The sequence below is a fragment of the Elephas maximus genome, chromosome 19 (genome assembly GCF_024166365.1).
Source record: "Elephas maximus indicus isolate mEleMax1 chromosome 19, mEleMax1 primary haplotype, whole genome shotgun sequence".
NCBI classification, from domain to species: domain Eukaryota; kingdom Metazoa; phylum Chordata; class Mammalia; order Proboscidea; family Elephantidae; genus Elephas; species Elephas maximus.
Genome location: NC_064837.1, coordinates 67,290,873 through 67,304,760, shown reverse-complemented (window position 1 = coordinate 67,304,760; position 13,888 = coordinate 67,290,873). Strand labels below are relative to the sequence as shown.

At 44.2% G+C, this 13,888-nt stretch overlaps 1 protein-coding gene across 1 annotated transcript in view; it reads right to left on the bottom strand.

Annotated features, from left to right (window-relative positions):
* The window catches only part of SEC14L1 (SEC14 like lipid binding 1), a 67,766-nt gene that overhangs the window by 18,394 nt on the left and 35,484 nt on the right, over nucleotides 1-13,888 (bottom strand). The window contains exons 3-7 of the mRNA XM_049858922.1: nucleotides 5,829-5,978; nucleotides 5,582-5,713; nucleotides 4,202-4,330; nucleotides 3,180-3,414; nucleotides 789-898 (exon numbers count right to left, since the gene is read on the bottom strand). Coding sequence (XP_049714879.1) covers nucleotides 789-898; nucleotides 3,180-3,414; nucleotides 4,202-4,330; nucleotides 5,582-5,713; nucleotides 5,829-5,978 — 756 coding nt within the window. The remainder of the gene's footprint in view (nucleotides 1-788; nucleotides 899-3,179; nucleotides 3,415-4,201; nucleotides 4,331-5,581; nucleotides 5,714-5,828; nucleotides 5,979-13,888) is intronic.

Sequence of the window (13,888 nt, the reverse complement as noted above, 5' to 3'; positions counted from 1 at the left end):
TTGTAAAGACCTCGGGCAAGTTACTTCCCTTCTCTGTGCCTCAGGTTCTTCATATGTAAAACGGGGTGGCAGAAAGGGAACCCACCACATAGGGCTCTTGGGAGGATCTGAGAAAGAGCTTCAAGTGTGTCTAGGACATGGCAGTGCACAACAAGCGGCAGCTGTTGTCACTGCGGCTGCTTTCTTGACCACTGTTACATGGTGCTCCTACACTTGGTCTCAGTAACCAGGTTTGACAGAGTTACAGCAGGTCAAGTGCACACACTGCCAGCTTCCCTTTACTAAGTAATGTCAGTAACTAGACACACAAGCCCACCTGTCATTACCAGCCCCACCCCTGCTCCATAAGTAAAAGGCTCATTACAAAAATGGAATTAACACATTATAAGGCAAAAAATGTCACCAAAAAACTCAAAATGAAACCCCCAATATTTGTAATCTCTGGATAAACCATCTGTGAACTCCAAACTTTCTGAAAATTAAAAGGTATGAATACTTAGAACACAATGTTGCCTTGTAACTCGACACCTGGTTGTTTTTAGCCTAGACCGTCCTCTGTGAAACCCAGAAAAAACACAGCTATTTTTTTTTTTTTAATTATACACAGAGGAGCGTCAGCACCTGCCGCAAAGGACAGAGACTCCTCAGACAGAGATGCAGAGCTAGTCCCTTTCAGCTGGGAATGAATACCCCAGCCACAGCAAGTAAGAACTCTTAGTGGCTGTGAGCAGAAGGCTCCCGTGGCTTCATACCTAGAAGACCCCTGCACGCTGGGGGGCGAGTCTTACTTTGCCCTTGTGGGTTTCCTGGAGCCACTGGCGAAGTCTGATGAGGCAGCTCTCCTGCAGGGGGGTCAAGTCGCCCAGGTATCTCTTGATGTAGTCTGCATCTAATTTATCTAGAACATAAGTTACACAGTATCATGTTACAACCAAGAACACTGGAACTTGACGGCTCAGTGAACTGTGATCTTGATGTCTTAAAAAATAAAAATTATCATAAAAAAATGTCTTAGACAGAGGTAAATGAGACCCTAGAGATGGCAGATTTAAACTCCTCCTCCTTCCCCCATCCCGGAGAAATTCACAGGTAGTCTGTATAATGAAAACACTGGCCAAAATGCAGGTGAACTTTCTGGTCAACTATCTTTCTCGATTACCAGCAGGTCACCTCTACTGGCAGAATCTCAATGCTAGTCACAATAAAACAACGGACATCCAGATCTTTAATGACTGTCTTTACTTAAAGTTCTATGAAGAGGTCTTACATGATATCAAACTATGAGACAAAACAAACAAGCAGATCTAAGCCTACTTTGGATTGAGCTACTCTACTCGAGAATACAGGGAATCTTTTTCATGATAATGTACCACATGCTGGAAAAACAAGACAGCAAACATTTCAGGACGGCAAAGAAAAATTCATGATATGAAAAAGAAAGCTCATTCCCAAGCCAAGTAAAATACCTGCCACCTTTAAAAGCTAACAAAAGGCCCAGTTTCACTGCAGAGAAGAACGTATGGAAAGATACAAGTTGATATTTTAACAAAATTTCTGAGTGGTAGGATTTTCTTATGTTTTCTAAACTTGTTAGAATGGGCATTGCTCTTATAATTAAAGAAAAGGTTTGTGCGTGTGTGTGTTTTAATACACATAAAAGGCAGCAAAACACTGTGGCTAAAAGCACAGATGCTGGAGCCAAACCACCTGGGCTCAGTCCCCGCTCTGTGCTTCCCAGCTGTGTGACCCCAAGCCAGTTACTCAGTCTCTCTGAGCCTCGGTTAACACATGGTATAAAGTGAGACTCATGGCATTTCCTATCTCAAAGGAACCAATACTGAACGAGTGGATATTCATAAACTGCTTAGAACAGTACCTGGCCCAGAAAACAAAAACAAAGCCAGCTGTCATCGAGTCAGTTTCAACTCCTGGCGGCCCCCACACGGGGCAGAGTATCCCTGTGCTCTTGAGGGTTCTGAGTGGCTGTGATCTCTCACAAGTAGACTGCCAGGACTTTCTTCCAGGGCACCCCTAGGTAGAGTCGAACCACCAACCTTTCAGTTAGAAGTCGAGCATGTTAACTGTTTGCGCCACCCAGGGATGGCCCAGAGGTGTAGCGGGGGTAGGGTTGGGGGAGCCCAGAGAGTGTCACTTGTTCCCAGCACAAGTCCAAGGGGCGCCAGACAAAGTGTGGAATGACGTTCGGAGGTGCCACAGACATGAAAGGTACCTGAGGCAGCCGGACGAGAGGGGGGAAGGTGTTTGTGCTACCAAAGCCTATTCATATTGAAATTAGTGGAGGGGCTGCAAATTAGAGATTGCCCCTGGGTGTTCATTCCTGGGAGGGCCTGGCACAGGGCACACGGAAGCCTAAGAATGTTTGACTTCGATGATGACATCATTCTGCTAAAAGGATTCATAGCTACCATCCATTCACTAAAGATGCTGTCAGCATTTCCTGGTCTCACCAAAGGAATGACTGCTGGCTAAGCCTTCCCGCCTTTTAAACAAAAATTCTAAGTTTCTTCATTCTCAGAGAAAATAAAATAAATATGTCACCTAAGCTGAAAGATAAGGGCCAGAAATAAGAGACTAACATTTCCTTTATGTAACATCTAAATATTCCAAGGAAACGATAGGTAGAGCAACCAGGGAGAAAATGACTCCCTCTAATTTACTAAGCACTCAGCTACTAACTGAAAGGTCAGTGGTTCAAACCCACCAGCAGCTCTTTGGGAGAAAGATGTGGCAGTCTGCTTCCACAAAGATTACAGCCTTGGAAACCCTGTAGGGCGGTCCTACTCTGTCCTACAGGGGTGCTTTGAGTTGGAATCGACTGGACAGCAGAGGGTTTGACAATGGGTGGGGGACAATAGCACCCTTATTGAAAGTGCGTGCATGACATCATTTCCCTCTGGGGCCAGGTCACAACGACACAGTTCTGCTTTATATATGAGGGGTCTTGCCTCCTTCTGGAGTCCCTGGGTGGTGCAAACAGTTAACATGCTTGGTTTCTACCCAGAAGGTTTGAGGTTCAATTTCACCCACAGGTGCCTCCAAAGGCCAGTCACTGAAAATCCTGTGGGAACAGTTCTATTCTAACACACATGGGGTCACCACGTGTCAGACCCAACAACTGACTAAGAGTTGTTTTGGAATACAGCCTCCTCCAGACCTACCGTCCGGGGTCCCCACTACCAGCTCGGGGGCCCCAGCGATGTTACTGAGGGCCTCGCTGCTCAGCCCTTCCATCAGGGCAGTGTCAGGGGTGACAACAGCTGTGGACACTGGCTGTTTCTTGCAGGAGAAAGCTGCCTCTGAGGAGGCTGTGAGGGAAGGTGGTGTCCAGCGGGGTACGAACGTGATGCCTTCCTCTTCTAACTGACGAAGGTAGTACTCAATGATTTCTTTCCCCTTGAAAACAATGCCAGGCTTAAGGTTAGTATGTATACAACATACGCATTACTCACCCCTCAAAGGCTTTTAAAACACAAACCGAAAGTGATTGATACGGGAAAAAAATATGGGAAAAGTCAAACGCCTTTGTGTTTTCATTTTTCTTAATTATTTTACTTCCTCTTCTCCAAAGGTCTAGGAAACAGTATCTAAAAACATGGAAATTTTTATATATCTCAATCCAAACTCCAATACAGCATTCTGAAAATAAAACAAGCCTTCAAAAAGCACCCCACAGTCCCATACCGACATGTTTCAAAAGCAAAATTCCACAACCATTAGCAACAGCATGAAGACAAGAGGGAAGAGGGGGAGTCTTCCATGGAAGATGAATCTCACAACCCAAGGGCTGGGAGCCCCTGAGAGACCGCCTGGTAAATTTCCTCAGTACACAAGGCCCCCCAACAGCAGATCCACAGAGGAAACTTGGGGTGCTTTAAGCTGGCTGCTGCTGCCTCACCCCAAGTCTCACCTTTCCCAGCAAGTCCAAGAAGAGAATGTCACAGCCAACAGCCACACATTCCTCTTACTGGCAATTAGCACCCTCAGCACCCTGTCCCCCTCAGCATCCCGTCCCCTTCAGCTCCTAGGATGTCAGGCACTGGGCAAAGGCCAGGCAGTTCTTCAGGAAATAGCTGGGAACCCCTTGCAAACCATTCCTGGCCTTCCAGAAAGACTGTCGGCTCAGGTCATCTCAGAATGACTCCTGTCCACCCTTTTCCAGAAAATCTCAAAGTAAACTCACTTTTTTAATGTTGCTGGTGTATTGCTTCATTGCAATTTTTTCCACTGTACTTTCAAAACCAAAGAAAGATTTAATATCTAAACTTGCAGACTGTTCAAAACAGGTCCAGTCTTCATTTTCAGGGTGAACCTGCCGAAAGGAAAGAAAGCACTCCCATCAACTAGTCTGGCAACAGAGAGCACCGTTTGTCTGTTCCTCAACCAACTGGTAACCAGAAGCAAACATGGATTTTACTAATAATGTTGTTATCGTGAAAACAGCAAACGAAAAAATTACAGAGAGGTTCAAAATCCTGAGGAGGTGCAAATAATCTCCCCAAATACCCTGACGGTGGCTATAAAAGGAGAGCTTTGTGCTCGTTTCTGGCTGACTCACTCATGCAGCATACTGCTGAGCACGACGGGCACCGTTCTCCACCATGAATAAAATGAAGGCCCCCACCGTGTGAAACTTCCGGTCTAGCCGGGGAGACAATTAGCCATAAACACAGTGAGGAGTTCATACGGGTGTGGGAAGGGTGTGGGAAGATGAGCGATATGGAAAACAGAAATAGGCAGAGCAAGGTTAAAAGGATGGCAGGGCGGGGAGTTAGCAGGCTAGGAATTAAACAGGTGACCATGCTGGCTTCATCCAGAAGGTGAGGTGTGAGCAAGGACTGACAGAGGTGAGGGGCAAACAAAGCAGTGCAGTCTGGGGAAGCACTCTTGGCAGAGCAGGCACTTGGAGCAAAGGCTCTTAGGGGAAGCTGCTTGCAGATCAGGGAAGAGCAGGAAGGTTGCCTGGCTTCTGCACAGTGAAGGAGGGCCGGCGGGTACAGACCAAGTGAGGACACGGGGCCTGTGGCCCCCTGGAAGAGCTCTGTGTTCGTTTTTGGCTCACTCACTCAGGCAGCATGTTGTGACTGGCACTGTTCTTCACCATGAATAAAACAAAGGCCCCACCGCGTGAAACTTCCGGTCTAGCCAGGGGAAACAATTAGCCATAAACATGGGCTTTTCCTCTGAGGACATGAGGAGACCCTGCGGAGTTTGAGCCCAGAGAAGCAATGTGAGCCCACGTATTTTACGTGGCTCTGTGGATTCTATGCTGAGACTATATTAGAGGAGGAAGAGGACAGAGGCACGCAGACCTGTTAGGAGGACATCCTAATAACCTGGTCAGAGGAGCACCTCGAAACAGGGCGGTGAGCAGGGAAGCTGGGGAAGACAACGCCTCTCAGCTCTCATCTTAATATCTATATCTTGCTTCCCTACAATCCCACTAATCTGAGTGACAATATTTGATGAAGAACCGCCCTCACGGACAAAAAAATGCACTGTTTAAAATGATGGCCAGTACTTTAGCAAGCGTGCTGCCTCTGGCTGGGCGCTGGCTACTCACGCTATAGCAGCAGTGCTCGTTGATGATGACCCGATTAGAAAACGTTTCATTATGGGCCTCAATATGCAAAGTCCGTTCCCGAGAGTTCAGAGAATTTTTCTGGACAAAATAAACATAATCAACTCCTGCAATCTTTAAAAAAAGAAATAAAAAGAGTTTATTAAGAAGAGCCAACTGCAACAGAAGCTGTAAGTACTGATTCATCTGGTTTTGAAGGGTCGTCTTTTAAGATGTCCTTTTTCGTTACCTTTTTCAACAGTCTGGGAGCATCTATATCCAGTTTGCAGCGCCGTTCAATAACATGGATAGCTCCATCTTCACTCTTGAATTCATTCACAGTGTCACTGTCCACAAACATCGGAATCAAAGGACATGTGGGAAACCTCCTTTCATAGGCCTACAGATTTATTAATTAAAGAAAAAAAAAAGAGGAACTGAATGAAGACACAGTCTGATAGCCATTGATATTCTCTGTGGAACAAAATCATCTCTTAATACATGGCAACAGGTTGCAGCACTGCTATCTTAGTCTTTACATCTTAAGGTTTCATTAAAAAACAAAAAGACACACAGTGTTTATGGATTGGAACTTGAATTAATAAAGATGCAAATTCTCCCCAAACTCACGTTAAGGTAATGCCGATCAAAACCCCAGCCACAGACAAGGTTATTTAAAATTTACATGAAAAGGCAAAGGAATTAGACTAGCTAAAACAATTCTGGAAAAGAGGAGCGTGTCGGGAAGAACTACTTTTCCTGAGATTTAGGCTTACTATATAGCCATGGAGCCCCTGGGTACTGCAAATGGTTAACGTCCTCCGTTGCTAACTGAAAGGTTAGACGCTTGAGTCTCCCCAGGAAGAAAGGCCTGGCAATCTACTTCTGCAAAGCAAGCCATTGAAAACCTTACGGAGCACAGTTCTACTCTGACACACGGAAGGGGTGCCACAAGTTGGAGTTGAGTCAACGGCAACCGGTTTTGGTTGGGTTTACATAGCTCCAGTGATCAAGACTGTGGTACTGGCAGAGGACTACAGCAATGGTGAACAGAACAGAGTCCACGAATTGACCCACACAAATCTGTCCAACTGGTTTTTGACAAAAGTACAAAAGCAATTCAATGAGGATGGGTCACCTTTTAACAAACGGTACTGGAGAAACTGGACTGCAATAAGGCAAAAGAGATGAACTTCAACCTAAACCTCATACCTTACACAAAAATTAACTCAAAATGGATCACAGACCTTAGTGATATTCTCCTATGTTTATCTACTCCCCTCTCTCACTCAAATATACTCTGAATCCCATTACTGCCATAATCTTGATAAATCGTACATTATGTCTCCATGCATTTTCTTAAAAAAAAAAAAAAAATTCAAGGAGTTTACTCAACTGCTCAGGCCAGCCCACAGATAATCTCATAGGAAGTTCTAAGAATTTTCAGCAGTAAGTACTGAACACATGAGCAATAAATTCTAGGGAAAAAAATTTGCTGATTATCACTTAATTTGCACTGACACTGAAAACTATCTAAACTGACTTTTGCATTGGACTACATTATAAAACAAAACAAAACTAACCAACTGGCTTTGCACATTCCAGCACTACAAGTACCAAGAAATTGAGACTATGAGGGCATCAAACAAAAAAATTTTTTTATGTTACACAAAGGGTAAGCTAAGGGTCTCTCCCTTAGCTGAATTAGACCATTTTCAAACCACCTACGACATCCTTTAAATTCTTGAGAGGCTGTCAGCATAAGGTATTACCCACACGGCCTAGCCTTGACTTTGAAACAGACTAAAAACTTTCCATTTCCTGTAAAACTATCCATCCATGTAGACTCTTATGTGCACAGACACCCACCTTCACCTTGGTATACCCCAGCCAGATGGCACTTTAAGGTATCCAGGCCAAAGAGCAGCTGCCTCAGGGGATCAGCACATGCCTCTCCAAAGCTGTGGGTGTCCAGACTCGTTAGTAAGCAGCTACATCCTGCTGAGTCCTGCCACCCTGTTATCAAAGGTGTTACTGGCCACAGGGAAGAGACAAAGTCCTACTTCTCTTTGTATCCCCAGGACCTTATTCAGTGCGTGAAGCAAAGCTGCTGTTCAATAAGCATTTTTTAAAATATGGAATGAATGTTTAGTAAATAAAGGAGCCCTGTGGATGCAGTGGTTAAGTACTTGGCTGCTGACCGAAGGCTGGCACTTCGAATCTACCAGCCACTCCATGGGAGAAAGAAGTGGCCTTGGAAACCCTATGGGGCTTTATGTTTCCGCGCTCACTCACCTTGTTTGGCCTGAAGGGTAAGGTTAATGAACTCTGCGCACTGCCAGCATATAAAGCCCTAGCTTCTTCGAGGGTTATGGGAAAGGAAGACGGCCAACAGTTGGTTGATACAGCTTTAGCCTCTGAAGTGGCTTACAGATACCCGTACCCTAGCTTTTCAACATGGGCTACACTCCGTAAGGGCCCTACACGCACGTTAGCAGCCCCTGGAGAATAGCAGCATTCTAATTTTACTAAAAACATTAATATATGTCCCAGCTCTACCCACTGGAAGGGTGTAGACGCAATGACACCTGTAGCAATGAGCAAACTTGGCCCTCAGATCTTGGTTTCTAAATACCACTCCCTACCAAAAAGGAATCAGGCTGCTTGGGGAAATGGCTGATTACAGAGTCTGGCGCAAGGAAAGTTCAAGGTGAGTCTGAAACATTTTGTACCAGAAAGCAAGGACGTCCTCGATGACCGACAGGGACACGTCAAAAGGATACAGAAAGAGGCCAAGGGGGCTTCACTGGCCAATTCTGGGATAATCTCAGCACCAGAAATAAAAAAGATGGTCTACCATTAAAAACCACAGTGTTAAGGAAAAGGGGAGGGGAGGACATTTAACAGAAAACTGCCACCTAATAAACAGAGAAGAATGAATGGCAAAATTAGAAAAATCACCATTTTTCGCTGCCCATATGCAATAACTGATTCAGGCCAAGAACCATCAACCAATGGAATGGCTGCTGGAGGAAAGCGTGAGGGTCTCAAATTATCGTCCTACAGGTTACCAGTTACAAAGAGACAAAGGTCCTGATGACACCACCTTAATTTAACCAAGTGGTTAAACACAGAACCAATACCGGGACCATCTGACAGTCTGATGGGATGCAGTGGAAGTGCCTGGGGCCTACCCAGCACTCTAAGAATGCTGAACCCGAGGCTAATCAGACAAATCCAAATTACGCAACTTTCTACAACCAACTAGCCTGGGCCTGCTTACAAAGGAAAAAATATAACAGTATCTTGAAAGACAAAAAAGGCAGGGAACTATCTAGAATAAAGGCAACTAAGGAGACAGAACTATCAAATACAATGCTTCACTGACTCTTGGGTCAGACTAAAAATTACTAAACAGAACACTTTGGGACCAAGTGAGAACTGTGACTGTGCACACCAGTAATACTCTATCGGTATTAAATTTCTGTGATAATGTTGTATTTTTATTCTCAGGCAATACAGGCTTTAGTATTTAGGAGTAAAATGTCATGATATACATAACTTACTTCCAAATGGTTCTGCAGAAAAAAAAATGTGTGGGTGTGTGTGTAGAGAGAGAGAAAACGAAATGAGTTAATTTAGCTAGTGAAGTGTACACAGGTGTTCACTGTACTGTACCAAGTTTGCTAAAATAAAAAATTTTCAAAACAGAAAGTTGGCAACAAAACATTAATGTGTGGCTAAAGGTGGCCCTAAAGGTGGCTCTGAGGGAAAAAGTCCACGTGTAAACTAAAAGTGCTTTTATTACATAAAGCCAGAGCCTGTCCAGGTTGGCCCAAACCAAAAAACTCACTGACCTACAGTCTGTATTGTCTAGATTGCTATATTTTATACATGAAAATTTATACAAATTTTAGGCTTGCCCAAAGTTGTAGCCCAGGGGTGGCGGTCCAGGTGTGCAGTACCACAGGGCTGGCGCCTACCCTAAGGACCCTCCCAATGCTAGCTCCCTGTGGCTCTAGGACATGCAGGCCCATAGTGCGCCAGCTTCCGCTATTTCAAGAGAAGCCAGCCACAGGGATTTTTATGTGAAGATTCCCTATTTTTAAGACCCTGTTTGGGCCAAAGAGCCCACATCAGCGGGCCTTCCGTGCTCTTCTCTGCACCAGGAAGCCTCTGTAAGACAGCCAGGAGGAAGGAACCCCATTTTCAACTCTCACCGGTTCAAATCACTCCACTAGAAAAGGCAGCCAAATTTCCAAATGTCTTTTTTTCTCTCCAACTATCGGCAATATTATGTAGCCACTTCCTCATCACACCCAACGTTTGCCAAACACAAACATCAAGAAAAGCTGGACAAAACGAGCTCTTTCAGAACCTGTTTCTTCAGGGGGGAAGAAATGTTATTTGCTGTCCCCTTTTCTAACTCCAAGAACCACTGCTCACTCATTTGTTTAACATGGCTATTGTTTCAATAACAAAAACACAACCAGGGCCTTATCAACTTGCCCCTGAGAGGAATGCCGCCTTGGGGTAACTCTGCTTCTTCCTACCTTCCTACACCCACTCTTCCTGTTTCAAGGAGAGTTCTGAGCCTGCAATTTGGGAGCTTGACAACAGTATTTTCAGTTTTTAACCAACCTTTGAATGCAATTTTGACATATTAAAAGCTAGTACTGTGCTAAAGAAAGCTGTATTTTTGTGAAGGCGTTTCAACTTGAGAATTAATCAGCTTAATGGCACATTCTGCCAAGAAAAGCCTTTTAAAAGAAATTCCATTTTAAGAACCTACCTCTAAACTGAACTGTGCTCATATCCAATTTAGTCAACAAACTCAGCCCGTGGCTTTCCTGGGAAAAACCTGGACATTCTATGTCGCTAGACTTGACCACCAAGGTCATTTATAAACAGATCTAGCTTTATCCTGGAAAGAATCGTTAAGTGAAAAAAACCCTAGCTTAAGTCTCTCTTGGGAGTTGCCAGTGCTCAAAGAAACAAAAAATATTCAACAAATCAAAAAAATGTGGGAAGCTGGCCAAGGGCCCTTAGACTTACAATTCTAAAATTCAATGACTATTAAACACAAATATATAGAGGGGACCTACCATACGCAGGCACAATACTAAGGATTCTAGAGAATATAAAAGCAGAAGCCCAAAGAACGTTGCTGAGTAGAGAGATAAGACATAGAAACTTGTAATAAAACTGTACACACAATAGAAGAGAAGACTGGGGAGGAGGTGATTAACTGTCAAATGAATCCTAAAAAACCCACTGCCGTGGATAGCAACCCCACTGGACCGAGGAGAACTGTCCCATAGGGTTTCCAAGGTTATAAGCTTTACAGAATCAGCCTGCCACATCTTTCTCCCCTGGACTCGAACCGCCAACCTTTGAGTCTGTAGCTTAGCACTTAAGCACTGCACCTCCAGGGCTCCTTAAATGAACTACAGTGACAATATTACCGCTTAAGAAATTTAAGAGGAAATCACTTCAGGTTGGGGTGGTTGAAGGCCTTATTGAGGAAGTACGTCCTCGCAGGGTTTAGAGAACTGGCTCTGAGGGAAGGCAACATTCCTGGGAGGACCACAAGCAAAACCTTTAAAAGGGAGCAAAGCACAGACTAAGTCCAGAGCACTGGTTCAGAACTGTCTGCAAAATGTCAACTTACTCAGAACCTGGCTCAAGTACAGGCGGGGCAGCGCCACGAATAGCTTCAAGTGCCAGAGCCCGCGGCCGAAGACACAAACGCACACCGACATCTAGGCTAATTCTAGCTACTGAAGGTGACAGCCACCCAGGGGAAAAGAAAGCCCTGACCCCGCATTTTATCATAACCCGGCCCTCTGTGGGCTCCGGCACCAGACACTATACTTCTGTCAGAGAACAAGCAGTCATCTTGTCCACTAGCAAGCCCAAGTTTCAACCTGCATGCTATTTGTGAATAAATGTGCTCATATTTCATAAGGTGTTTATAAAAAATGCAATTCATAAAAACTTGACCCCTTTTAAAGAAAGACTGTAATGTAGTTAGTTCTGGCATATTTCATTCAATACTTACTGACAGCCCCTCAAATGGGCTCTCAACCGAGACTGTAAGGCTGCTATGGGCAAGCGAACAACTCTAAGACAGCACCCACAAATCTATTAAGTAAGTGTGATATTTAAACCAAGGAGCCCTGGTGGCACAGTAGCTAAAGTGCTCGGCCACTAACTGAAAAGTTGACGGTTTGAAGCCACCAGCCACTCCGCAGGAGAAAGACGTGGCAGTATGCTCCCGTAAAGATTAACCCTTGTAAGCCCTATGGGGCAGTTCTACTCTGTCCTATAGGGTCGCTATGAGTCAGAATTGACTTGACGGCAGCGAGTCTAGTTTACGGGTATATTTAAACCCGTCATTTTCCTCAACCACCAGTCTTCAGTCCAACCAATGCATCGAGTCCTGACAGTGGACTAGAATACCCAGTGGGATACTCATTCATTCTACTGTGGTACAAGATCGAACAAGAAAATATCATAATGACTACATTAAAACTAAAAAAAAAAATTCTTTTAGTTTGATATGTCCCAAGCCATTCCCCTCTAAGATCAAACACATCTGAGGTTTAAACTATGAACTTCATCATAAAAAAAAACCAAACCCGTTGCTGTTAAGTCAATTCTGACCCATAGCAACCCTACAGGACAGAGTAGAACTGCCCCCACACTGTTTTCAAGGAGCACCTGGTGGACTTGAACTGCCAACCTTTTGGTTAGCAGCTGTAGCTCTTAACCACTACGCCACCAGGGTTTCCAAACTTCATCATAGAAAACTTAAATGCCAAGGTCCTGATGATATGCTTTTCCCAGAGGTAAGATGTACTCTGGAAAAGACAGAAAGTAATCCATAGTCCTGTAAGGTTTGCTCCTGGTGGCGAAAGCGGTTATGCACTCGACTACTAGCCAAAGGTTGGTGGTTAGAACCCATCCAGAGGCACCTTGGAAGAAAGACCTGGCAATCTGCTTCCAAAAGTTCACAGCCCTGAAAACCCTACGGAGTGGTTCTACTCTGCATACATGAGGTCACATGACACAACGGCAACTAACAACAATGACGTAAGGTCTAAGATGGGCACCAAGAGCAACAAGACAGATGTCCGAGTAACCCCTTAGAAAAAGCCGAGTGTCTTCTGCACGATCCCGTCACTGCACTGCCAGCAGGGTGATGAGTGTGGAAGGCTTCATCAGAGCTGCAAGAACAGATGGTGAACGCGCTGCTCAGACCACGCACCAGAAGGCGCGCATACATTTTAGACTAAGAACGCGTTTTCTTCATCTCTCTTCCAAGGCCCACTCCTATCTCACACTTTACCACACAATGGCATAAGCCAGCATATTTACTATTGATAAAGGAGCCATTTCCATATAAATTACCCTACGCCAAGGAAAGGGAATGGACAAACACCGGTAAGAAATTTTGCATCAATATTACAGTTTCTTCTATTCATATAATCCTTTGCTTCAAAAGTTCTAAATATGAAATGATTTTGTTAGAGGATGTCATGGATTGAATTGTGTCCCCCCAAAATATCCATCAACTTCAAGCAGACACATGAGACCATGTGGGCAGCTCCTGTCTGGCGGGGAGAGGTGAAGGCAGAGCGGGAGAGAAGCTGGGTGAATGGACACGGAAACACAGGGTGGAGAGAAGGAGCGTGCAGTCTCATTAGGGGGACAGCAACTAGGAGTATATAACAAGGTGTATATAAGTTTTTGTATGAGAGACCGACCTGATTTGTAAACTTTCACTTAAAGCACAATAAAAATTAAAAAAAAAAGATTCTATATTTTGATCGAATATTATATAAAAGAATCCTAATCAAAAGGGGGAAAAATGCAGAACAGAATTTTAAATTCTCATGGAATCCAGACTTTCTAGAGCCATGAAGGCTAGATGAACTTCTGAACTATTGTCCTGAGATAATCTTTAAACCTTAAGCCAAAAATATCCCCTTAAATTGTCTTTAAACCAAACAATAGTTTACCTTAACTAGTAAACAATGTCTGCCTTGAACACTGTGCTCTTGGAAAGAACTATCCATATGGGACCAAAGTGACAAGGGCAACTCAAAAGGTCAGACAGAAAGCTTAGGGGGCAGTGAGTTTATGTTGGGGGGGGTGGGAACAATTCAGAAAAGGAGGGTGAGAATGGTTGCATAACTCAAAGAATGTAATCAATGTCACTGAATTGTACATGTAGAAACGGTTGAACTGGTGTATGTTCTGCTGTGTATATTCTCAACAACAACAAAAACAAATTATTTAAAAAAA